The sequence below is a fragment of the Cornus florida genome, unplaced genomic scaffold (genome assembly GCF_030987335.1).
Source record: "Cornus florida cultivar Cherokee Brave unplaced genomic scaffold, ASM3098733v1 CherokeeBrave_3.0.0_Hap2_Chr05, whole genome shotgun sequence".
In the NCBI taxonomy this organism is placed as follows: Eukaryota; Viridiplantae; Streptophyta; class Magnoliopsida; order Cornales; family Cornaceae; genus Cornus; species Cornus florida.
In genome coordinates this window covers 20,614,494-20,640,999 of record NW_026775575.1, presented here as the reverse complement: position 1 = coordinate 20,640,999, position 26,506 = coordinate 20,614,494, and the positions used below count along the sequence as shown (strand labels likewise).

The 26,506-nt window shown below is 32.9% G+C and overlaps 3 protein-coding genes and 1 long non-coding RNA gene across 5 annotated transcripts in view; 3 read left to right on the top strand and 1 right to left on the bottom strand.

The window, feature by feature from the left end:
- The window catches only part of LOC132306177 (ABC transporter G family member 28), an 87,158-nt gene extending 85,065 nt beyond the window's left edge, over window positions 1–2,093 (top strand). The window contains exon 14 of the mRNA XM_059803460.1: window positions 1,563–2,093. Coding sequence (XP_059659443.1) covers window positions 1,563–1,719 — 157 coding nt within the window. The 3' untranslated portion in view covers window positions 1,720–2,093. The remainder of the gene's footprint in view (window positions 1–1,562) is intronic.
- Window positions 2,094–5,195: 3,102 nt separating this feature from the next.
- Window positions 5,196–12,313, top strand: LOC132306176 (uncharacterized). The gene is made up of 3 exons (XR_009481849.1): window positions 5,196–5,523; window positions 7,025–10,850; window positions 11,314–12,313. It is a non-coding gene; the product is annotated as an uncharacterized LOC132306176 (long non-coding RNA).
- Window positions 12,314–12,822: 509 nt separating this feature from the next.
- On the bottom strand, window positions 12,823–15,462 carry LOC132306175 (uncharacterized). The gene is made up of 3 exons (XM_059803459.1): window positions 15,177–15,462; window positions 13,699–13,912; window positions 12,823–13,548 (listed from the first exon to the last, which is right to left on the bottom strand). Exons 1-3 carry the CDS (start codon window positions 15,368–15,370, stop codon window positions 13,522–13,524), a joined length of 435 nt encoding a protein of 144 aa, XP_059659442.1. The 5' UTR covers window positions 15,371–15,462; the 3' UTR covers window positions 12,823–13,521.
- Window positions 15,463–19,422: 3,960 nt separating this feature from the next.
- LOC132306174 (uncharacterized) lies at window positions 19,423–24,637 on the top strand. 2 transcript variants are annotated; one of them, XM_059803456.1, is made up of 10 exons: window positions 19,423–19,614; window positions 20,215–20,265; window positions 21,569–21,685; window positions 21,807–22,241; window positions 22,726–23,165; window positions 23,343–23,442; window positions 23,538–23,597; window positions 23,702–23,791; window positions 23,891–24,010; window positions 24,176–24,637. In XM_059803456.1, exons 1-10 carry the CDS (start codon window positions 19,561–19,563, stop codon window positions 24,482–24,484), a joined length of 1,776 nt encoding a protein of 591 aa, XP_059659439.1. In that variant the 5' UTR covers window positions 19,423–19,560; the 3' UTR covers window positions 24,485–24,637. The 2 variants fall into 2 exon arrangements, with proteins under 2 accessions (XP_059659439.1, XP_059659441.1); XM_059803458.1 differs by having other exon boundaries at window positions 19,424–19,590.
- Window positions 24,638–26,506: the final 1,869 nt, after the last annotated feature.

Here is a 26,506-nt window from a genome sequence, read left to right as displayed (position 1 = left end):
AAATGAGTTTTATGCATCAAACATGAAATATATCAATCCTAATTAATGAATTGATGCAAGAGCATCTACGAGGCTCTCCAAGACTAATCGGCCCCTAGCCATCTAGGCTTGGGTTCTATTTATCTTGGGGTTTTAGTTATTTGCTTATTTTCTATGTGTGTTATTTGATTTTTATGTTTATGTTATTTGGTAGATGATAGTTATAGTCCTAGTCTTTTTAAATAGTCATGTGACTGTCATGTAAGTTTTTAAGTACTTTGGAGAGTTAAGATTTATTAATTATTGAAGTATTATTAATTATTGAAGTAATCAAGGGCTAGGATCTAAGTCACACAATCCTTCTCAACACGGGTCGCTCTTATGCTCCGAGCGCGCTTCCGCTTTCACGTTCCACGCGTTTTCGCTCAAATTCTCACTATTTATGACATAATTTTGCTGCTCTCACGCTCTCGCTCTCGAATTCGTTCTTGCTCCTGCTCCCACTTTATATGACTTAGGCTAGGATGCTAGGGCTGCTGTAGCCTATAACCTTAGTATAAATAGTCTATTAAGAGACTTTGTATGCAGTTTTGATTCCAAAAAATCAGGTTTAGAGTGTCTCTCGGGTCTCTTTGCCCCTAGAACTCTCCTATCTACGTTCCAACTTCGATTATATTGTTTTATCTCTTTGTTTTTCTGCTTGTTTATTGCTGGAAATCCTTTTCTTTCGTTGTTTTACACTGTTCAGCTGCCGGACAGCAGCTTATCGCTACTGCCCTACATCATAAATGCATGGACCTCAAAAAGGTTCCCTACATATATGAATGTTGAATTTACATTTTTCCCTTTAATGTTAATTTGCTTTATGAATTTTCCCTTCGACAAGAGGTAACCAACTCACTCTAATAGACATGAAAAAATCTATCTAAAAATAAAATAAAATTACAGACTCAAACTTTAGATGTGAATTTCACCAACTTAAGTCATATTAACCTAACAACCATGTATAGAAATATGCTTTAATTTTCTCTCTTAAATCTTCTCGAGCGTTGGTAGACCCTATGTACACCAATTCGTGTGACAGGCTTGTTTTATATAGGACAAATTCCTTTTTAAAAATTTAATTGGAAATGATGAATCATTCAGATTTTCAAGAAAACCTCACAATTCTTTGGTGGAGTGTTTGTCACCAAAGCAAAGTGGACCAAAAATAGAACCCAAAAAACTGATATATGTGCTTTGGTGGAGTGTTTGTAACTATCCGTTTGGACTACGTCATCGTTGCAATGATTGTAATGAATAATTTCTCGCTTTCTTGAGTATCACTGTTATCAGTGTTTTTTTTTTTTCTTTTTTTGTCATTTTTTTCCTTAGAAATTTATTTGCTTTTCTGAGCAAATTATTCATTATAACGGTTGTAATGATGACATGGTGTAACGGATGGCTACAAACGCTCAACCAAAGCAAAGTGGACTTACAATAGAATTAAAAAAAACCGATATATGTGCTTTGGTGGAGTGTTTGTAACCATAATTTATCGCTCCTTAGCATCATTGTAACTTTTTTTGTTTTTTTGGCCCCAGGTATTCGGGCGTGTGGCTGATAACAAGATGTGGTGCACTTATGAAAAGTAACTATGATCTCATTAATTGGCAATTTTGTTTAGTAGTCCTCATCTTATATGGTATAGTTTGTCGTGCTGCTGCCTTCTTATGTTTGGTAGTCTTCCAGAGGAAATAAATCCATTTTGTACCAAAAAAAAAAAAATTGGAAATTCAAATTTGGATTTCTCTAAATGATGGAAGATTCTTCAAATGGAAATTCAAATTCGGATTTCTCTAATGATTGAAGATTCTTCAAATGTTGGCAACTCTTGTATTGTAGGTCCCGGAAGATGTGACCATAGTTCTTAAATTATATTCGAGACTTATCATGAATTTGATGTGCCGTTGACTAAAAAAAATATATTAATATTCTCTATTTTAATATATATTACACTTTATTCTGTTATGCATTTGTATTTTTTATTTTAGCAAATTAAACAAATTGTCAATGTAAGGAAAAGGGAAAAACAGGAAAGAACAAACAATTATACTAGTTTTAATTTGTTTTTCTGTAGTAATATTTTTTTATTATATATACAAGTATATATATATATATATAAGGAAAGGACGAACAATTATACTAGGTTTAATTTGTTTTTTTCTATTAATATATTTTTTATTATATATACAAGTGTGTATATATATATATATCCTCTTCTACACTGTCTATATATTTTAATTACTGTTAGGTATCTCTTTCAAATTTAACCTTAAAAAAAAAAAAACCAAATCAAAATATAATTATAAAAAGTTTTAAGTGAATTATGTAAATTAGAGTACTTATTCACGAAAAACAAGTCATTCATGGTAAAAAATTGTTTTGTTATTTATCTCTTTTCTATATTAAAATATTTTCCAATATTAAAAAAAAAAAATTACTTTTTAAAACACACACCTAATTTAAGATAAAATCACGAATCAAAATTTGTGAAGTATTAGCATTTTCCATAATATCTATAATTTTTATTTAATTTTTTACATATGTATTTATAGAGAAAATTTTATATTATGTCCCCTAAATATTATTAGTTTTCAAAATTCTCTTAATTTTGTTTTTCTTCTTTTATTCTTTAAATTTCTTTAATTACCTTGTAAAGATGATTAAATTTCTCTTATCCTTCAAAATTCAATCATTTTAGTGCTAGTTAAAAAGTACACCAGTGATCAAAATGTTGAAGGTATACGAAATTAATTGATATCTTTTGCTTGCTACAATTTTGCAAATGTCTTAACGGTGTTAACCAATTCTGCAATGATATTGGGTACAATTTTGTACATTTTTGCAAATGTCTGAATGGTATTTACCAATTCTACAATGATATGCAAATGTATTCTCATTAATTTTTTCGGATTATATTGGGTACAATTTTGTACATTTTTTCAAATGTTTGATGCTTACCATGGTTAACTAAACATATGGGCATGACATTTCTTTGAAAGGTAGGGACTTGGTACCGCTAGGACACTGGCCTGCTTGTCATTTTTTTTCTTCTTAAAAAAGTATAAATGTTTCAATTCATCGTAATATTTTGTCAACATGAAACCAAACTCTAATTACAATAAAAACAACAATAAGAGGCATAATAAATGAAGCATATCCTGAAATTGGAGTATGGTTCGTGTTTCTTTCTGTTTTCCTCCAACAATGTCCTGTGTCCATAGCCGTTTCAATGAAAAATGAGAGGTGTGACTAATCTTATTTTCCTTCTATTCTTTAACATGTTTAGTAGGGCAGCTTGTTCCTCAAGGTTTTATTGTACTTCCATTTTCTAAGCTCCCATACACAATGCCTCAAATATCAAAAACCCGTTGAGAAAATGAAGGAAAAAGTGGAACAAATCAGTTTAGGAGAACAAACCAATTTTCTGATCAAAAGACTATCTGACACACACACACTGACACACACACACACACAAAAAAAAAAAAGTTTAAGTTATTTAAAACGCAGTTCGTGTAAGTAAACTAAGCTGAATCCAAATCCACTAGAAAAATGTCGAAAATAAGAGGATTAAAAAAAAAAAAAAATGACAAATCCAAATTTACAGGTTATTTCCAAAGCTTTCATTGAACGCCGGAGGAGAAGACGAAGCTACAGTGCAGTGGGATTGATTAAAAGCCGGAGAAGACGAACAATTGGAAGACGAAGCAACAGTGTAGTGGAACGTGTTTGGATTGAATGCCGGAGAAGAAGAACCTACACTGTTGCCGGCGATAAAATTGTAAGACATTAGGGGTTTTTATTTTGCATTATTTCAGTGCTTGTAAGTGAAATTGTGAATCGTATTAAATTGTGTTTGATTCGTTTTGTTTGGCTATTCTGTAAGTGTTATTAAATTATGGAAAAAAGAATGAGAATTTATAAAAATTTTATTCGTGAAAAATAGTACAAAATATGTTGAAATATTTATGTTAGGTTTTACACTTTCAATTTAAGATGTAGAATAAATTCTTAATTCTATTCTATTCTATTCCCGTGTTTTATTTGTGATAAATAGTACAAAATAGTTGGGATATTCTCTATTAGAAGAAATTGAGCTTTTACACTTCCAATTTAAAATGTTAAAATAAAATTTTCATTGTATTCCTATAAGGCAGTGTTTTATTTGTGATAAATAATTCAAAATAGTTGGGATATTCTTTATTATAAGAAATGGAGGTTTGACACTTCCAATTTAAGATGTTAGAACATTCCATTATATTCATGTAAGTTTCCATTGTATTCTTGTAAGGCAATGTTTTATTAGTGATAAATGGTACAAAATAGTTGGGATATTCTCTATTATAAGGAATACAAGTTTTAAACTTTTAATTTAAGATTTTAGAATAAATTTTCCATTCTATTTTGTTGATGTGGTTTGCTCTTTGAATAAAAAATACTAGTCTTAGCTAAATGGTATCACCTATCTGGAGGTCTATTCTTGAACACAAGTCTTAAAGGCTAAGGACTTTGGAATATGATATTTATTTCTCACATATCTCATAGGGGCATGTTAGTTTTTTTATACATGGGAGTAATCTTGTTACACTTGTCTTTGATACTACAATGCACTACAAATATTACCCTAAGCGTTGAATTACAAATTCAAGGGCTGCAGTAAGCAGCATCAAATTTATTTGACAAATGTCAACTGTGTAGGGCAATTATGTAATCTCAGCTACATCCTCGGGGGTATTTTGATCAATCTAATCTGCAGCGTAAGATTGGAAACATTTTCCAAAGGTGCATTGTATCTTTGCTTCAGAAAAATTCACTGAATATCATCATTTTGCTTGTATACACAAAGTGTATCATTCCAAGGGTAATTCTGGTACTTCATTGATATCTCAAGGCTGTTAAAGGACTCACAGCAATATGCCACATGCACAGTGGTCCTAGTGAGAGAAAGATATGCACAGAAATACAATTCAAAGTTGTATACTTCAGCATTGTACATTGACCTTTGAGGGCTGCAGAAAAAGTGGTTGTTGTGTCACAAGCTAGGGCCGTACAGGGATTGTTTGGTCCATTCATTGTATATAATTTGTATATATATCCCTATCTATGATTGGCTTAAAGGGGAATATTCTTATCCACACTAGGGCAGCAAATTCAGTGTATAAATATACTGTTATAGAGCAGCAGCAAAGTGTGCACCTGAGAGAGCCTAAAATGTGCCTTTAAGCTGAAAAATAAAGAAGGTCTTGAGAGCTAAGACGTTGAGAGAATTTCAGAGAGAATATGTGAGGTTCTGAGCTGAATTTAATCTCTGAATTCTTCAAGATAAGTACATTGAATCATTGAAGTATTAAAGAACTTGTGTTGTTTTTCTGGTGCAAGAAGAGGGCTGTGGAGGTTCAAAAATTGCTGTAAAGGTTTCTGGGGTTTAAACAAGGCTCAAGCAAGTGCGTTTGAGGTTTTTACAACTGTAGAAGTTGCTCACTTGTACAAAGTTGAGCTGAAGTAAGATTTCACATCTCAAACCTTCATTTAACATATTTTTCCGCTTTAACCTTTTAATATGAGTATATAGTGCTTGTATCTTGCTGTGAGCCACTTGATAATCATTCTAGCAAGTTTCTATAGTTGATTAAAGGCTCTTAAAGTTCAGAAATTACCAGAAATATGTCCAACCTTGTGTTTTGCCTTATAAACCTCACTTGTTAGGGTTTTAGGCTTAATAACTGATATAGCTTGAATTCTGAGGAATCTGTGAAACAACTTCTTGTGTTTGTTGTGAATATCATCATGGCAAGTATATATATGTGATTCAAGACTAAAGGAAGTGACTCAAGGCCTGTGCAAACTCGAATTTCTAGAATTAACCCTAACTAGCAGGTTTCAGCAGAAATTGATTGTGAACAGATTTTGGGGCTGAATTTAATATACATTTTGATGTGCTTGACATCTAGATCTCCGTAGCCAGATGAAACAAGTATATGAGAGCCTTGTTCAAGCTTGAGAGCATGCAAAATACCATTTATACCCTTAAAGTAGAAACAACACAGTAGCATCAGAACTGAACTTGCAGTGAGCTGTTCATTACTGATTTTGTGCTTTATAATTCTAATCTTGAAGTGCTAAGTAAAAACAATTATTGAAGGGTCAAAATTGAAGCTAATAACTGAAGTGACAGATTTACCCTTGAAGAGGGTTTGAAGCCTTATAAGCAGCAAGCTGTTATGTACTTGCTATTTGTGGTCCTAGATTGATTTGAACAAGCTTAGTTGGTTAAGCCAAGGCATAGGAAACCTAGTGTATACTTCAGGTGAAGCTGCATTGTGCTGTGGGAGGACTAATTCATTTTTTGCAGTTGGATAAAAGCTAGTGTTTCACTTTGTTGTCACTTAAGGATACGTATTGCATTCCTACATTGTGTTGTAGCTTAAATGCATTGTACTTGGTGTATTAACACTTCATTGTAAATGCTAGTGAGTCTTTGATACCTCACCCCATTGTTGATAAAGCTATTGAGAGCTTTAAGGTCCAAACGACATGGGGAGTGTTTGTATGCCCATTGGTGAGCTAGTGTGTAAGTATTGTTTGTGAAAAGTATTGTCTATTCTTGTACAAAGGTGTGTACAGAGAATGAGATAACTGAGTGTGTAACAAGGTACTTGCAGCTAGTGGATGATTTATTGGCTGAGGCCAAGAACCAAGGTTTTTCCCCATTAAGAGGGTTTCCTTGTATATCGTGTGTTATGTGCTTGATTAGTGTTTGATTGGTTTTGTTTTGTGTTGAATAAAAAGTTTAGACAGAACAATTCACCCCCCCTCTTGGTCTAACAATTGGTATCAGAGCCTTTGGTCTGCTATCTTGAGGTTTAACATACCTGCAACAAAGGTCCTATCAATGGAAGAAAGCCAAGATCCAAATATTGCACCTGTCTTAGATAGTTCAAATTATAGATATTGGAAGATTTGAATGGAGGCTTACTTGATGTTCTTATCATATGATGTGTAGGATGCAGCAATCAATGGTTCAAAAGCTCAAAGTATAGAAGACTTTCTCTTTAGTGGGCTCAACCAACTGGATTTCATTACAGTCAAGGATTGAAATTCATCCAAGGTTATGTGGGATTCTCTTAGGGCTGTTTATGAATCCAATGATGATCTTGAAGAACCAGAAACAACCAATATAACAATTAATACTATGGATGCTCAGTGTACCAATGCTTTGGTTCAATGGGATAAGGTTGAAGAAGATGTTTGTATTGAAGTGCTCAAATCTGAACTGTTAGTTTTGACTTCATTCTCACTTATTGTTTTTAGCTTATTAAAGCTCAGTTCAAGGGGTATCTTGAAGAAGAGGAGAAAGGAAAATGAAAGCTGTTCAATGTCTTTAACAGATGAAAATGAATTTACATAAGATCCTGTGGTTCAGTCTAGCTACAATACAAAGAAATTTAAAGCTTTCATTCACCAGAAGAAAAGACAAAGAGACTCACTGAAAAGATGTTTGAATTCCAAAATGGTGTATCCAAAAAACTCATCCTCTCCTATCTCACTTAGAAGATCAACAAGTCTAAGGGTCAGTTAGGAGATTTTTCTCAAACAAAAATTGAATTCTGGTGTTATACACAAAAGTGTTTTTGCCAAAAAGACTCTTCAGGATCAGTCAAGAGCTACAAAGGGTGAAGATCGTAGTAAGTTCTTAATGCTTCCCATTGTCCTCAAGTCCATCAATACATGTCGTTTAAACCCCAGGATTAGTTACATGTCGTTTAAGGCTTACTCAATTCTCAATGAGGAAGAAGAAACATTCTGATAAGTACCTCTCTAAAAAATCCAAAGAAAAAAACTTTATGGACGCAACATCCTCAAAACCACCTCCTCTTAGAGACAGGGATTTTCATGATCATTGCTCTAATATTATTGTTTGTCAACTTCAAATCTCCTCAAGGCCACGTCCTCTTAGAGACAAGTTGCTTCATAATCATTATATGTTTCTTTATGCTAAATGATGTCTCTAATATCTATTTTTCAAGGGTTAATAGCACCTAAAAATATGTTCTGGAATTCCTACATGGTTATTTCAAGTACAAGTCATCATTCACCATAGAAAGTAACCTAGAAGAGGTTCTTAATGATGAACTTCATACAAGGGCTATTTGAGCTGATTTGTTGACTAGAAATTGAAGTTGAGGGGAGCTAAACCTGCTGTGATTGATCCTAAAGCTGAAACAAGTTTGAGCAAATGTGCATTACCATTTTATAACTGCTTAGAGGGTTTTCAAATTCACATCACTGCTGAAGTAAGTTTCTGTTTATCAAACCTGCTGTGTTCAGTTGTTTTGCTGTAATAAAATCTATTAAATGAACTGTGAATGTGGTTATACTTCTGTGAAATAAGTCTTCATGGTCTGAGCATATTTAGTTTATTGATTTGAGGCTGTCTAAGTTCAAATTTAGCCTGAGAAATGACTTGTTCAGATACTGGTGTTATGAACTACATTAGCTCAAGTTTACACTTGTTTACAAGGTTGGTTTAGGTGGAGTTAGTTCAATAAATTGTTGTACCTGGTGCATTACTTTGCTGAGCAAGTGTATACAGTTGATTTACATTTGAGAGAACCAAAGTCCAGAGGTTGGTAGTGTTGAAATCCCAGAATTACCCTCATAATATTGTTGCTGCAGAAATAGACTTATGAAGCCATCTTTGAATTAAAAAATTGATTTTGACTTGCTTTAAAATGAGAAATGATGATTTGATCAAGTGTAGTATGTTGATTCTGAGCTGTGAGAACTATGATAAAAAAGGGCTAAGTCACTAATTTACAAGATCAACCTTTAAACTTGAATGTATCAGTTGTAGCAAATACACCTGTTGTAGGCCTGTATTTTGCTGTTGTTTGTGCTATATTGTTGTGCCTCTGTGTGTACATCTTGTCCCTACTGTAGAACAAGTTTAATTCATCATATTCAAGCTGAGGGAGCCTCTGGTTGTTGAGAATTTGAGCTACATCAAGGTTGTGTTTGGCAAAACTGAGTTTTAAGGTTTTAACCCTAAAATAGCTACTGAGATTATATACATTGTTATACCCTGTTGTATTTAACGTGTTAGATACATGAGCAAGTGTATTTGGGCTATTGAAGACTGGGGGAGTATTGTTTGGGTTGCCTCTGAAGCTGAATCATAATTTTACCCTTGAAAGCTTGAAAGCTAGGGTTTTGAAGACTACAAGACTGATGTGGACTGAAAATATTTTCATTCATGCCTCTCTATGTGAAATTGTTGAGTGGCTTGCTAATTTATCTTCAAAGGAGTCCTTTTCAGCTCTTAACTCAAGGAAAATTGTTGTAAAGACCCTGAAGCCATTTTGCACCCTAAGCACTATTGAAGGCTCAAACACGTTAGAATTGATTTTTATCTCTTAGTATGTTGCTCAGTACCTCAGGTTCACCATTTGAGCATCTACATGTCATTATTCAAATGCTATGTATGCCCTTGAAGGGCCTGTTTTGAAAAATTCTTGAAAAATAGCAGCATTCTCACCTATCTAACAAAACCATCATCTGTTACTAAAATTGTTCCTTTGCCCCATATAATTGTTGGTCCCTTATCTCTTTATATTGATCCCTCAAATGAAATTGGTCCTCCTAGCTGCACTGAATGCTCATTTGGCCCATTTGATTTTCAATGTCAAAAAGGGGGAGAAGACAAGCTTTTTGTCATTAAAAGGCAAAAAAGGGAGATTGTTGATGTGGTTTGCTCTTTGAATGATAAATATTAGTCTTAGCTAAATGGTATCACCTATCTTGAGGTTTGTTCTTGAAAACAAGTCTTATAGGGTAAGGACTATGGAGTATGACATCAATTTCTCACATATCTCACAGGGGAATATTAGTCTTTTTATACATGGGAGTAATCTTGTTGCACTTGTCTTTGATACTATATTGCACTACATATATTATCCTAAGGGTTGAATTACAAATTCAAGGGCTCCAGCAAGCAGCATCAGATTTATTTGACAAGTGTCAATTGTGAAGGGCAATTATGTTATCTCAGCTACATTCTCAGGGGTATTTTGATCAATCTAATCTGCAGTGTATGATTGAAACATTTTCCAAAGGTGCATTGTATCTTTGTTTTAGAAAAATTTACTGAATATCATCATTTTGCTTGTATACACAAAGTGTATCATTCCAAGGGCAATTCTGGTACTTCATTGATATCTCAAGGCTGTTAAAGGACTCACAGCAATGTGCCACGTGCACAGTTGTCCTGGTGAGAGAAATATATGTACAGAAATACAATTCTTAGCTGTATACTTTAGCATTGTACATTGACCTTTGAGGGTTGCAGAAAAAGTGGTTGTTGTGCCACAAGCTAGGGCTGTACAGGGATTGTTTGGTCTATTCATGGTATATAATTTTTTTTATATCTCTATCTATGATTGGCTTAAAGGGGAATATTCTTATCCACACTAGGGCAGTAAATTCAGTGTATCAATATATTGTTATAGAGCAACAACAGAGTGTGTACCTTAGAGAGCCTAAAATGTGCCTTTAAGCTTTAAAGAAGGTCTCGAGAGCTAAGATGTTGAGAGAATTTCAGAGAGAATATGTGAGGTTCTAAGCTGAATTTAATCTCTGAATTCTTCAAGAGAAGTACACTGAATCACTAAAGTATTAAAGAACTTGTGTTGCTATTTTTCTGGTGCAAGAAGAGGGTTGTGAAGGTTCAAAAATTGCTGTAGAGGTTTCTGGGGTTTGAGCAAGGCTCAAGCAAGTGCCTTTGAGGTTTTTACAACTACAGAATGTGCTCACTTGTACAAAGTTGAGCTGAAGTAAGATTTCACATTTCAAACCTTTATTTAACATGTTTTTTTTTTTTTTTTTTTCTGGTTTAACCTTTTAATTTGAGTATATAGTGCTTGTATCTTGCTGTGATCCACTTGATAATCTTTCTAGCAAGTTTCTATAGTTGATTAAAGGCTCTTAAAATTCAGAAATTACCAGAAATATGACCAACCTTGTGTTTGGCCTTATAAACCTCACTTGTTAGGGTTTTAGGCTTAATAACTGATATAGCTTGAATTGTGAGGAATCTGTGAAACAACTTGCTGTGTATGTTGTGAATATCCTCAGAGCAAGTATATATATGTGATTCAAGACTGAAGGAAGTGAATTAAGGTCTGTGCAAACTCGAATTTACAGAATTAACCCTAACTAGCAGGTTTCAGCAAAAATTGATTGTGAACAGATTTTGGGGCTGAATTTGATATACATTTTGATGTGCTTGACATCTAGATCTCCGTACACAGACGAAACAAGTATATGAGAACCTTGTTCAGGCCTGAGACCATGCAGAATACCATTTATACCCTCAGAGCATAAGCAACACAGTAGCATCAGAACTGAACCTGCAGTAAGCTCTTCATTACTGATTTTGTGCTTTATAATTCTAATCTTGCAATGCTAAGTAAGAACAATAATTGTGCAAGTATATTATGGTTATGTGAAGCTGTGGGAACCTGAATTAGCTTAAGTATCAGGTGGTTTGACAAAATTACCCCTGTTGGCTTAAAGACTAAGGTTTAATGTGTTCCAAGCCTTTTGTGATCTAAGATTGTCTTATCTTGCTCTATTCAATGTTTCAAACTATTGAGCATGTTTGTTTGAAGATATAAAGGGTGTGGAAACAGAAGAAGGGTCAGTATTGAAACTAATCACTAAAGTGATAAATTTACCCTTGAAGAGGGTTTGAAGCCTTATAAGCAGCAAGCTGTTGTGTACTTGCTGTTTGTGGTCCTAGATTGATTTAAGCAAACTTATTTGGCTTAGCCAAGGCAGAGGGAACCTAGTGTATACTTCAGGTGAAGTTGTATTGTGCTGTTGGAGGACTAACTCATTGATTCGAGTTGGATAAAAGCTAGGGTTTCACTTTGTTCTCACTTAAGGCTGTGTATTGCATTCCTACATTGTGTTGCAGCTTAAGTGCATTATACTTGGTGTATTAACACTTCATTGTAAATGGTAGTGAATCTTTGATACCTCACCCCATTGTTGATAAAGCTATTGAAAGCTTTAGGGTCCAAGCAAGGTTGCTTTGGATAGGGGGAGTGCTTGTGTGCACATTGGTAAGCTAATGTGTGAGTATTGGTTGTGAAAACTAGTGTCTATTATTGTACAAGGGTGTGTGCAGAGAGTGAGATAGCTGAGTGTGTAACAAGGTACTTCCAACTAGTGGATGATTTATTGGCTGAGGCCAAGAACTAAAGTTTTTCCCTATTGAGAGGGTTTCCTTGTATATCCTGTGTTATGTGCTTGATTAGTGTTTGATTGGTTTTGTTTTGCGTTAAAGAAAAAGTTTAAACAGACCAATTCACCCCCTTCTTGGTCTAACATATTCCTGTAAGCCAAAGTTGTATACAATTTGTAATTGTAATTGATAATTATGATTGGTAATTATAACTAACATAACATGGTTGTAGTTTTAAAGTTCCAATTTAAGATCATAGAAAAAAATTTCCATTATAAGGATTGATAATTATAAATAACTTAACATGGTTGTACTTTTAAACTTCTAATATAGGATCTTAGAATAAAATTTCCTTTCTATTCTTGGAAGGCAATGTTTTATACAATTTGTAATGGTAATTGAGAATTATGATTAGTCATTATAAATAAGTTAACATGGTGGTAATGTTTCTGAAAATATCCCAAAAAAGTTTAGAAGTCCATGTTTGATTTGGAAAAAGTTAAATCAATAAGTTAACATATATAGTTGTAATTTTTATGAAATAGAAGGCCCAAAAAGGTTAAAGAAATCATTAATTTTGTTATTTGTAGCAAAATTAAATATTTATAATTGAGGAAGTTGGATCCTGATACATTATGTATGTTGAATAATGTTAATAGGTCGCAAAACTGTACCAATTAATAAAATAGTATACTCGTGCTTTATTTTCCCATCTTCTTCAGATTGAGCTAAGTGATCCATTAAAGTTTGAAGCACATATGTACATCAGTTGTAAGACTTAATTTCATTCACATTATGAACAACCTTTAATTCTTTTACATGCGCACTGTAACATCCATTAGGTGTTAGAAAAGCGACACATGCAAAAAGCACAAAGGCTTTTTTGAAATCTTCGTCGGGCTCAGATTATTCTACCCTTTCCATGAGCGCATTTACATGCAACCCACTTCGATATCCACATTCACTTATCCAATCGGCTTCAAATGCCTGACATGTAGGAACGTCTATCATTCCAGCAGGTAAGCCAAGGATGTTGTGGACATCAGTTGCATTAATTGGGAGATACTTATTATCATCAAGTTTAATGCGCTGTTTCTCTAACTCCAAATGCCCAATGATGTAGCCAAAGAGTGGGGTAGACAAATGGTCACATTGTAGGTTTAGCAAATTGCCGAAACCTATATCTGCAACATCCTTCCTCTTTTCCTCTCCAAGTTTGGATATTGTGTTAATGAATTTGGCGATCGAGTATTTGTTCACCCACTTTTAACCTTGTATTTAACCTTCAACATCCCAATAAATATATTGTCATATAACACAATTTCATAAGACTACAAGTAAGGAAGCATCAATTGCACTCTTTTCTACTGCATATTATGTTATCAAAACAATAACAAATTCAATAACTAATTTAATCAAAATCCATAAATTACCTTCTTCTTCTTCTTTTTGTTCACTGCTAAGCCTCCACGCTTTTTGAAGTAATCCAAATCGCGTAATTTTTTTTGCTCATAAAATGGCGCCTTATCTTCCACACTCATACCATTCCATGCTACCTTGTATTTCGTTTCTAATATTTTTTTAACATCAGCCTTCATTAGGCATACTAGACCATGCACTTGTTGATAGTTCGTCATGAAACCAGGCCTGATACACATGATATCATATCACACAGTCAACATTAGGATTTCAATTCAATACATATGTTTCACAACTTACTTATACACTTATCAATTAAAAGATAATTTCCTAAACTTTCATAATTACGAAACTACCAAATAAAATAAAAGAATTCTTCATTTCAAATGCATGCAGAAATTATGTTATACCATTATTAAAAATTCCAAATCTTAAACAATCAATTTTACCATATCATCGTAAATATCAAACAAATGAAAAATATATTTAGTTAACAGGGAACCATCATTCATACAAATGCCATGAACATATTCATTAATATGAATGTATGCTTACTTAAATAAAAGGTAAACTCCTCTTCCACGACTCAGACTATTCACTAATGCTCTACTGCTTGGCTGGGATCATAATCCTCTTCGTCTGCCTCAACATTATAATCCTCATCGCCTAATGCGCTATTGCTTGGCTGGGGATCATAATCCGTTTCGTCTGCCTCAGCATTATAATCCTCATCACCAAGGTTAGCTAATTTAGGGGTACGAGTAGATAATTTTTTTTTTTTTATTTGGGGGGGTTACGGATGCGTTGTAACATACATTGGAGAATAGGAGGAGGCGGGTGAACGATATTGTCCGGCCCTTTTTTCCGTATAAATAATTTTTTTCGTCGAAAATGAGTTTTCTTTCGAGTTATCGACTTCTACTGACCCATTTCTAAACCAGTCTTTACACCACAACCAAACTCTATTATTGACCAATTATCAACTAAATTTTAACTACAAACAGATAAAACAAACATAAAATTAACTAAAAATAAAGTGCAACAGGACAATCATACCACCCAAGAACAGATATGACACACCAATTACAGTTACAAATTGTATAAATATTGCATTGCCTTACAATAATAGAATGGAAAAAACCATAACGAAACTAAAACCATAAAGAAATAGAGTTTAATAAGATTAAATCAAATTCAACCCTTTGAGTTTGTTTGGAAAGGGATGAACAGAACCTTTGTAAAGAAAATAAAACGAACATAAAATTAACTGCAAATAAAGTGCAACAGGAAAATCATACCACCCAAGAATAGATATGACACACCAATTACAATTACAAATTGTATAAAACATTGCATTGCCTTACAGTAATAGAATGGAAAAAACCATAACGAAACTAAAACCATAACGAAACTAAAACCATAAAGAAACAGAATTTAATAGGATTAAATCAAATTAAACCTCTGAGTTTGTTTGGAAAGGGATGGACAGAACCTTTTGTAAAGAAAACCTATGTTCGACAACTGCAACAACTTCTTCTCACGACCTTCTTCCAACTCCACTCCGACAAACTCAGTCCCAGAACTGTAACAATTCGCGACCTTCTCATTCTTCCAATTCGACTTCCCTTCAGACCTTCTCCTTCTTTCGGTTCGACTTCCCTTCACGATTTTCATCACCAATTCCATGACCTACAAATGGAAGGATTAGGGGATTGTTGAATACGAATGATATTTCAGTAAAATCCACCAAATATACACTATATAATATATAAATATACACTATATATACACAATATAATAATATATATATATATATATATACACACACTCCAAATACAATGTGCAATAACTGAGGGTAACTTTTTTAACTGTCAAATTTTTTAATTGACGTGGCCCAATCTGGGCCACACATCTGAACCGGTTGGGAACAAGTCACTGCTGGAGAGGATTTTTGTCCGTAAAGCTGTGTGAAGAAAGGGAAAAAGGTCCCGCCTAGTTGTATCAATCTGTCTGGTACAACTTAGCATTAAAAAATTATTATATTATAACTTTCTTAAAAAAAATATTATTTTCTTCCATTATTAAACCCGACTAATAAAAGAATTTGATATTGGGCCTAAAAGATTGTAATTTTTTTTACCTTATTTTTCTTTAACCCCAAAAATTTTGTTTTTTTATGTATTATAACCAACCTAAAATTTTATTTTCTTTTATTATTAAACCTGAACCATATATAATAGTGTGCCCAAAATTTTTGTTTCCTTATATCACTTTTTTTCTTTTTTAACAACCTTTTTTATTTTTATTTTTTTTATCTATCTCTTATTCTCATTTGTAAAAACAAATATATATATATATATATATATATATATATATATATATTTCTCCTCCTTATCATCACACCAGCTATTAGTATTAAATAGTCTAAATAGAGAGTATATATTTTAGCCATTGTGGTGGGCATGTTTGGATTGATGCTTTGAATAATATGGGTTTGGTAGTAGATGTCTTAAGTGGTAATGATACTGGTTTGATATTTGTTTGCCATAGGATGCCTTAAGTTGTTCAGTTTTATGTTAGTGTGTGTGTGTATTTATGTAAATTTGATGTGAAAAAAATTTTGAATTATTTATTTTTAGGTCCAACATTTGTTTTATACTTCCTGTGTAAAAATATATATATACTCCAATAATAATCAACCAGTATCATATCCGGACCCCACATCATTTTTACAAACCTAATTAATATAGGGTAGAGTTGTTTCGTTAATAAAAATGAGAAATAGGGAGGATACACAATAATTTTACACATCAGTGACAGTGTAAAAAAAAATTATCTTAACAAACTACTGGCTCTTAGTTTCTGTTTTTTTTTAATAAAAATTTACTTATAAGGTAAAATAATAATAATAATAATAATAATATAATAATAATAAAAAATAAATTTCATTGTCATAGAAATATTGCTTTACATTTATTGTTGACAGGACAAAGATTTTAAAAGGTAAATGCTTTACCCATTGTATAGGCAGTGTTTCACATTTACATATAATCTGAATATGCTACCTCCTAATGATACAGGAGGCAATGATTGGTAACAAATGCAAGACTAAATAAAATCTGATGTAGATTATTATATATATATATATATTTTTTACACAACAAAACAAGTCCGGCCCAAGGTTTGAAGAAGACCCAAGAACACCCTAAATGGTGTATTTTGAAGAAGATACTAATTGAGATGTATTTTTTATAAAGAGGGGAGTTTAGACGAGAATGATGTACTGATATATATATATATATATATAGAAGATATATATGTATAGAGAGAGTGAAGATAGAGATGTGAAATGCCTAGCAATAAGATGATAATGTTTGCTAGTTTTGCGTGCAATCCAAACTAGTGGAGTACATCAAAACAAGGTGCAAAGCAATTGAGATTTAGGTACTAACTAAACTGTTGAGAGGAGCAATTTCATCTTCTATAAACCTTCCTTTTGGGCAGGAATGTCAACTACCCAACTTCACGTCACGTGTTTTGTTTTTGCTATTACAATTCCAACAATTATTTGACTGAGGAGGTAGTGTTGCGAATAGAAAATCTTAAAGGGTTGGTTTTATGGCAACATACTTTTAAGGAGAGTTTTCTGCAAAAAAAAAAAATAAAAAAATTGAAAGTTGAGGGGTTTATTGCAATTATCTCATCTATTATTTTATCTTTATTTAGTTTTTAGGGCAAATTGCATAAAACTCTCCTTTATTTTTAATTTTTGGCAAAAAAAAATCATAAGAAAAAACTTAACATAAAACCCTGCCAAAAAAATCATAAGAAAAAACTTAACATAAAACCCCCCTAATTATCTAACTTATTGCGAAGTGATATTATAATGATGCAAATGCCTTTTAAAATAAAGTTAATTTTTTTTCTTTTAATTTTTTAAAATAGAACTTTAAGAAAATTTTAAAAAATGCACACAAGTGAAGTTATAATAAAATTTAGTTGGTCTTAAAATTATTTTCATATTAGATTTTTAAAATAAATTTAAAGTAAATTTCAAGCTATTTTTATTTTTTTTATAGACACACCATTAAAACATATATATTTTTTAACACCACTATGCCAAATGAGTTATTTGTATTAATTTTAATTTTATATTAATATATACTATTTTTTAAATTTTTATTAAGAGACATTTTTATCATAATAACATCACTTTGCAACAAATTGAATGGTTAAAGGGTTTTATGTCAATTTTTTTGTGCAATGGATTTCCTCTATTTATTTTTTTTGAAAGCCCCCCTTTTCTGAGAAAAGAGAATTGGAACGAAAAAAGTAAATAAAATGGAAAGAATTTCATTGCAATAGAAAAAAAAGGAAAAATTTTCTTTTATTCTTTCTTTCCTATATACATAATTACATTTAGAGAGAGGGCTTTTTGTCACAATTCATGAACTAATGTAATGTCTAATTCATTTTAATATTATGTCTAATTCATTTTCGTAATTGAAAATGGTAGGCCCTTGGCCGCCCTATATATTGCAGTGCTACATATCTCCAATTAAAATTCAAGACTTATCTTGAATCTGATGTCACTTTATTTGTATTTCCTATTTTAGCAAACTAAACAAATAGTCGGTGGCAAGAAAAGGAAAGAATGAACAATTATACTACGTTTAATTTTTTTTTCTCTACTACTATTTTTTTTTATTTTATATATATATATATATATATATATATATATATATATATATATCCTCTTCTACAATATGTATATATTTCAATTAGTATCTCTTTCAAATATAACGTTAATAAAAAAAATACCAAATCAAAATACAATTATAAAAAGTTTTAATTAAGTGAATTATATAAATTAAGGATCTTATTCATGAGAAATAAGTCAATCATTCATGGTAAAAAATTGTAACTTCTAGTTTTAAATATTTGAAGATTTAATCCAAATAATCTTCCAAATGAATTGAAGATTTATATGAGTGTTTGGATTCTATAATCACAAGTTTTGCTATTTATCTCTCTTTCCTATATTAAAATATTTTCCAATATTAAAAAAAAAATTACTTCTTAAAACACACAAAATAGCCAAATAAGTTAACAAATAAGTAGCCACCTAATTCAAGATAAAATAACGAATCAAAAATTTTAAAGTATAGCATTTTCGATGATATCTATAATTTTTATTTATTTATTTTTCATATATATAGAAAATTTTATATTATGCACCCTAAATATTATTAGTTTCCAAAATTCTCTTTTAACGTTTTTTATTTTTGTTTTCTTTTTGATTCTTTAAATTTCTTTAATTACCTTTTAAAGATGATTAAATTAATCATCTTATCCTTCAAAATTCAATAATTTTTCTTCCCCTTTTTCTTCTTTATATTCTTATCTATATATATATATATATATCATTTTTCAAATCATTCGTTGCTTTTTGAGCTTATAATATAATAATGTAAGCACAAAGGTTTGGAAAGATTGTCAAAGAAGTTGTAACCGCCAAAAACTCCCCCTGTTGGTGAAGAACCTGCAAGTGCAAGCTACGCAAACACGAGCCCCCACTTCTCTCTTTATCAACTTGCATGATGTCCTCCTCCCACACACGACGCAGACGGTTAGTCCAATACCGGAATAAGACCAACCCTGAAAGCTCTCTCTCACCTTATCACACGAGCCCCAAACCCTTCCTCCAAAATTCAAATCAAACCTCAACCACAACAACTACTCCAACTACAACAACCAGCAGCAGCAGCTGTCACACTTGCTTTAAGTTTAAGCCTGTTATCCCATGTTGTTGTTTAAACGTTCTCTCCAAGCCTTTGGAGAGGTTGAAGCTGCTGTGGTGCACTTCCTTGTCCTTCATGACCACCATTCAAGGCCAGTTGAATATGGTAATTCACTTGCCCACACAGATTGTAAGCTTTCCATTTAACATTTTTTTTTTTTTTTTTTGTTTTCTGACACAATTTAAGAAATTTGGGGATTAGTTTAGTTGGGGGCAAAGTTCTGGGCATTATTACTACCTTCACAGTTGATTTATTATGAGATTTGAGAATCTCCGTTGCCCCCATTCCTCTTTCTTCTTATTGACTGATGTTTAAATAGGAACGAGGTCGGTATGAAAAGAACCCATTTTCGAAGGTCAATTGCATTTGCTAGGGGCAAATGCCCCAAAAACCTTATATAATATATATGGTTTTTATTTTATTTTTTGCATATATATATATATATATATATTTGTATATTAAACTTTTTTAGTACCTTAAACTTTTTTCTATTTTTCCTCTTTTTCTTATTCAATCATGCTCTAATTTGTTTCCATCAAAATTCATATTGCTTTCCCTTTTTCTTCTTTTCTTTTTTTTTTTTTTTTTTTTTGGTCACTATGCCCCTGAATCGAAAATGGCTCCGCTTCCAAAAAAAAAAAAAAAGAAGAAAATGGTGGTTAATTTTACTTTTTCGTTCCATTTTTTTTTTTTTTTTCATTCATTTTGGTTACTTTGTTGTGGTTGCAGAGAAAGAAGAAGCTTAGTGGGCAACAAAAGAGACAAGAGCTTGAAAAAGAGGTATGGGGGTGATGGGTCACTTACTGCTTAGCAAAGAACAGAAAACCTGGTCTATGTTCTTCTGGCTTCCTATATATGTGTATATGTGTATGTATATGTATATAGCAGAATGTTAAATATTAATAGTACAATCTGACTTTTGAAATAATCATTGTCAAATTAATGTTTGAATTATATTACCTTATTTTCTTTTATTTTTTTTCATTTCAAAAATATGTCCTTATTTTCCAGGATAGAAAGTTGCCAAAATATTATTTGAATGTCAAAGAAAAATTGCACTCTAAAATTGACTCTGTACTTGAATGAACTGTTGAAAAAATGTTTCTTCTTTTGGGGTTCGATCATGAGTTCCATTTTATGCTTTCATTAAAGAATTAAGTACAAAGTATTTGTTTCCTGTTAAAAAATATAAAAATAAAGAAAAATACCAGTATCAATTTTCTAAGGCCCATCATTTTCAGTTCTTAATTCCCACAAATGGAACGGCTAACCATACTTTTTCATCCCCTTAGACCATACTTGCAAGTCTTTCTCCAATATTTCTGCAGAAAAATGTCAGCTCCAAATTAATTTCTACAAGTTTAATCCCCTTTGGGAGGCGTCATAGCTGGAGTTATGACTTATATAGGGCCTCATCACCTTCAGCATTTCATTCACCTTCACACTCATACTCTGATTCTCGTGCTTCAATTTCTAAACCGAGTTCTTATAGCCTCCCTCCTACGTGCTTACCCCGTCATCTTCTTCAATTTCACCAAAATTTTCAACGAAGTGCAGTTTCCAAATTTTTGGAATTGGGAGCATGATGATTTGGGGAGTGCAGAGAAGAGCGAGATGATCATTGAGGGATGGGTAGTGCAGTATGACTGTATGAGACTCGAAAGAGTAGCAGGGACAGTTGCTCAGGTCTAGTTGTACTAGTTCACACACTTTGTACAACAAATCAATGTTGCTTTTGAGCTCCTTGTACCCAACTGTTAGGCTTCTTTCCTGCATATAAGCTCTTCCGTGACCTCAATTCTTCCTCCCAAATTCAGACTTATAACCTTGCTCATCCAGTTTCATCTTTTGTTGAGCCCTTCACTTGTAGAGAGGAGACAGAAATGCAGCTATTGTTTTTGCTCCGGTGGATACTTCTTGCGGTGGGCTTTGTCTTCGGTTTTGTATCATTCTTCACTCTCAGACGTTAGCTCCAATATAATCCAGGCTTCTTGTGTGTGTGTGTGTGTTTTTTTTTTTTTTTTTCTCATGAAAGTAAAACTATTATTAAGTTATCAACTAATCATACTTATTTCTATTGCAGATTTCTACGCTTAGCAAAATGCTGGATCATGAACAGAAGGTGCATGAAATTTTGGAGCAAGTACATAGTCAACAGGATGTTTCCTCCCTGTGTATCCCAAACTTCCTTCCTCCCAAGGTAGCCATTTTTATCTTCTCTTTTCTTCTTATACTTAATTGTGAAATAAATTTTCCTCATGCTAGCTCCATTCAAAGGACATATAACATATATGTGCAACAATCTTTCATGAACTATACAGATGAAAGAGCTACTAGCAGAGTTAGCAATGGTTGATGATGAAATAGCTCGACTTGAAAGCCAAATCAGCCAGCTTCAAAATGATTTGAGTTGTGAAAAAGAAGCCAGTAAGGAATCAAAATGGAAACAATTTCAGCATGAAACTCTGAACAACCCCAAGGGATACTCGTCGCTTCCACCAAATCCGAGCCCCACAAACAAAGGAGTACTTAATGGAAGAGTGGTTTATGAGACCAAGGCATTGCATTTCATAAGCAAAGCCATAAAGGGTGATTACTTCAGCAGTAACGAGCAATTAAGAAACTCGACAGCACTCTCTAATCAGAAGGAAAATCATTTCCATGACGAGGTTGTGTGTCAAGACAAGGCTCCAAGAAGAAGTGGGATGCTGAAACCACCCTCACCCCTGCGAGAGCCAAGAAATCTAACCCCCAAGGTAGCATTAACTTTTATGCACCGTTTGATCATGTTTATTGTTGTCAGTCTAACAATCACAAGTCTGAGCTGCCATTGGGGATTGTTTTTAAGTGAATAAGAAAATCTTGTCCCAAGCACATATGCTGCTGTTTCTGTTTATTAAATGCTAAAAATTAATGTTAATGCATCAAAACAATCCTTGTGTTTGTGGTTGATGGTATGGAATTCACATCCTGGAATTGGAATTGAGGACCATATAAATTATTTCAAATTTCAAACTAATGCAGCATTTGGAAGCATAAATTTGCCCTAAATTGGCATTTACTTCAAATTAAACTAGTTTTCCTCCAATTTCAAGTCCAAGGAGTGGATTTTAAAGCTACAAATACCTTGTAGTTTTATTCAATCAAGGGATAGAGCGCTGGATTGATTTTTGTAGCAATCTATTCAGATGTCAAAATTTGATCATTTTGTGTTCTAAGTTCCCAATGACTACATTTCAGAGAGAACGAAATGTAGAGAACCCCTCAGAGCTCCCACCGAGAGCTTTAGCTAGCCCAATACAATCAGAAGAAGAGAGCATTCATAAGTGGTCACCCAACAAGCTATCTGAGAATATCATGAAGTTCTTGATCTTCGTTTATGTCAGACTACTTCGGAATTCAAGAGCTGTGGAGCTAGAGAAAACAGGTCCCACTTCCAGAACTGCAAATATTTCATTAGGCTCAAGAAGCTTCAGGGTCGACACTGTCCCAAAACCAAAGGCAAGCCTTAAATTACAGAAAGAATCAAAGCAACAAGACCCCTATGACATCTTTGAAATGGAAGAGTCTATTCCAAGGGATATTGGCCCTTACAAGAACTTGGTGAGATTCACATCAAGCTCTTTGGACCCAAAATACATCTCGAATCCAAGTTTTACTCCTTTATTCCAAAGGTTAAGGTATGTGTAAAAAGACTTTCATGCTTGGGGTGCTAACCGAGATGCCTAAGCTTAGGCATGATTAAAATAAACAAAAAAATGCATGGCACTTTCACATTCTTGAATGTTATAATTAAACCTCATGGTTAATAATTGATTTCTAACTTAATTTCCTTGTGTGTTTTTGGACTACTACAGGGTCTTAATGAACAGTCTCCAGAAGGTGGACTTGAGATCATTGACAACACAACAGAAACTAGCATTCTGGATCAATATATACAATGCTTGTATAATGCATGTATATTATATATGAACAAAACCATTGATTCCTTTTGTTTATAACTTGTCTCCCTGTTGTTTTGTTCCCTCATGTTAACCGAATTTCCATTTCAGGGATTTCTCCAATACGGAGTGCCTTCTAGCCCGGAAAAACTGCTTACTTTGATGAACAAGGTACATAACTAGTTTATACTGTTACATGAATTCAGCAAAATTGTCTTTAATTTTTCTTGCAAAAACAATATAAAAACTTACAATAATTCATGCTTTGGGTTCAGGCAACCCTCAACATTGGTGGCAATACAATAAATGCTCACACGATTGAGCATTTTATTTTGAGAAAACCAGCATCTGTACTCTTAAAAGAGGTAAAGATGAATACACTTGTGTTTCATGATAAGGATCAATTTTACTGTTATTGTGTTTATTGCATAATCTTATAAAATACATGATACGGTCTTACCTAGATTTTTCGGAAGGGTGGAAAGGATGACACAGAAGCCATTGTTCGCGAACTTTATGGACTGGATTCATCAGATCCCAATGTCACATTTGCCCTTTGCTGCGGGTCACATTCTTCTCCAGCCGTAAGTCACGAATTTCATGCAAACAAACACAACATAAATAAAATATTTATTCCAGAATTTATTTAAACTTCTTTGTCGCTCTCTCTCTCTCTCTATCTCAATCTTCGAAAGTCCTCCTACTGCTCTCTGGCATGCTCATTAATACAAGTAGGATGTTTGGTGCAGGTAAAGATATACACAGGTGATGGAGTTTCAGTTGAGTTGGAGAAATCAAAGCTAGAATACTTGCTAGCTTCAATTGCGGTGACAAGCACAAAGAGGATTGCACTCCCAGAGCTTCTGCTTCAAAACATGCATGACTTCGCACAAGATGTGGACTCATTACTTCAGTGGGTTTGCCACCAGTTACCTACATCTGGTTCATTGAGGAAATCAATGGTGGATTGCTTTAGGGGCCTCAACAGAGGCAAGATATCTAGCATTGTTGATAAGATACCATATGAGTTTGAGTTTCAATATTTGTTGCCAATATAAGATACAAGGAGTTTGAGTTTCAATCTCTCTCTGTCCCCAATGTAAATGTTCTATAATTTTTTAGTCATAGAATATTTCTTGATTTGGTGACAAATGGCTAGAGATCTGTAAAAGTTGATGAAATAAATTTTCTACACTTTTTAACTAAAACAATGACAGTATAAGAATCACTCTCTGTTTTACATCAAGTAAGGTTTAAATTGTGAGATATATATTTTATATTTGACTAATTTCATTGTCAAAACAAGTCCGATCCAGTTTCGGATGCGGATTTGAAGAAGTTCAAGTGTTCATGATAGACAACATTATATCACTCCAAGATGATGAGAACAATGCTTTAGGAAGATTGAGAGGTAGTCAAAACACATTGGGAGAGTTTTGAAAGTTTTTAAAGAAGATTTTACATTTTATCCATCTTAAACTGGTTCCCCAAAGTACTGAACAGGTTCAAGATAACCGGTTCCCAAATTCTTGAACCAGTTTAAGAGTAAAAGAAAATGGCCATCTTGAACCGGTTCCCAAATTCCTGAACCGGTTTAAGAGTAAAAGAAAATGCACAAATTAAGTTCTAGCCTTCTTAAACCGGTTCCCACTTTCTTGAACTGGTTCAAGATTCCTGAAAGGTTATGGTAACTTACCTTTCTTGCTCTGTTTGATTTCTTTTTGGACTAGGCTTCTTTCCAAGTCCTATGTATGAAATTTTCAATATTTTCAGAGGAATTATGACTTTCTAAACTCTATATAAACCTTGTTAGTCTTCTAGGTTTATTCATGACTTCAGGAAAAATCAATTCTATATTTTGAGAAAGCCTTTTAGAGAGAAAAAATTTAAAAAATCAAATCTGATTATTTTGAATTTATTTATGAGAGCACACACATATATTCATGAGTGATTTAGTGGTGTTATTCTATATCTCATCGGAATTGGAGCTATATTGAAGATTCAGAAATTCTGGAGGAAAAACATGATTTAATTCTTCTACATCGAGTTCAGATCTTGAAGAATAAAAGTAAAAGCGATCACACTTTGAAAGGGTTGGAGCATTCGAGGAGTATTGTCTGATCTACCTGCTACTCTTCTATAAAGATCAAGCATAAGCTTGAGGTCAAGTTGCTATTGGACGAGGAGTCGCAAAGTTAGAGGATTGTTAACAATTGGTGTTTGGTAGAACGATAGGGTGTGAGTCAGAGTCAAAGTTCGGTATACTTTGTTTCAAACATAGTGAATCGGTTTACTTTGGACTGAATAGTCCACGAGGTTTTTCCCATGCAAACAGTTGACTATTTTATCAACGAAATTTCCTCGCTAAAAATTCTGGTGCAATCTCTCTAAATTTTTACTTGCTTTACTTTACAGTATTTATATTTCTGATTGTGAATGTTTAAATTGATCATATAATTTAACTAACCATAAATTGAGCAAGTTGACCTAATAATCAAATCTAGGTCTTTAAAGAAGTCAATCACAATTAAAATCAACTAACTATTTCCGCACCCCGCGTAACTCTAGTTTCACAATTTCATATCAGAGCGGGATACTTGATATACAGAGTAGATTATATTTGTTGATTTATTGTTGATTTTTGCATCATGTCTGAAAATTCATCTTTTGTTGATGTGTTGCCTTTACCTCCTATTTTTTAATATGCCACAAGCATGCAAATTGAGTGGTCCAAGTCTAAAAAGGATTTTGAAAATTTATTAGAGAAATTGAATCTTACAGAACTTGATAGAGATATTTATAAGTTAGAAGTTTCTGTCTCTAATAAGAATTTGAAAGAAATTGGCCATAAGAATTTGAATCTTCTTCATAAGATTGATTTTCTGGAAAAGGAGTTTAAGAAGGTAAATTTGTTTAATAAATCACTGGAACTTAAAATTGATAATTTGAGTAGTGATTTTATTAAATCAAAACAGTCTTTTCAGAATGTTGATATTGACACTTGCAAAGTTGATAAGTTGAAAGGAGTGGTTGAAAATATTAGGAGAAATAAAGATTTGGCATCAACTTCAAAGGATTTG

Bases quoted from the DNA above. Each gene is read 5' to 3' on its own strand.
- LOC132306175 (XM_059803459.1), bottom strand. From the start codon at position 15,370: ATGGAATTGGTGATGAAAATCGTGAAGGGAAGTCGAACCGAAAGAAGG. The intron at 13,913-15,176 runs GTTCTGTCCATC...CATGTGTATCAG, and splicing joins ATAGGTTTTCTTTACAAAAG to GCCTGGTTTCATGACGAACT. The intron at 13,549-13,698 runs GTAATTTATGGA...GGGATGTTGAAG, and splicing joins ACAAAAAGAAGAAGAAGAAG to GTTAAATACAAGGTTAAAAG.
- LOC132306174 (XM_059803456.1), top strand. From the start codon at position 19,561: ATGACCACCATTCAAGGCCAGTTGAATATGGTAATTCACTTGCCCACA. The intron at 19,615-20,214 runs GTAAGCTTTCCA...TTGTGGTTGCAG, and splicing joins TTCACTTGCCCACACAGATT to AGAAAGAAGAAGCTTAGTGG. The intron at 23,792-23,890 runs GTAAAGATGAAT...GGTCTTACCTAG, and splicing joins CATCTGTACTCTTAAAAGAG to ATTTTTCGGAAGGGTGGAAA.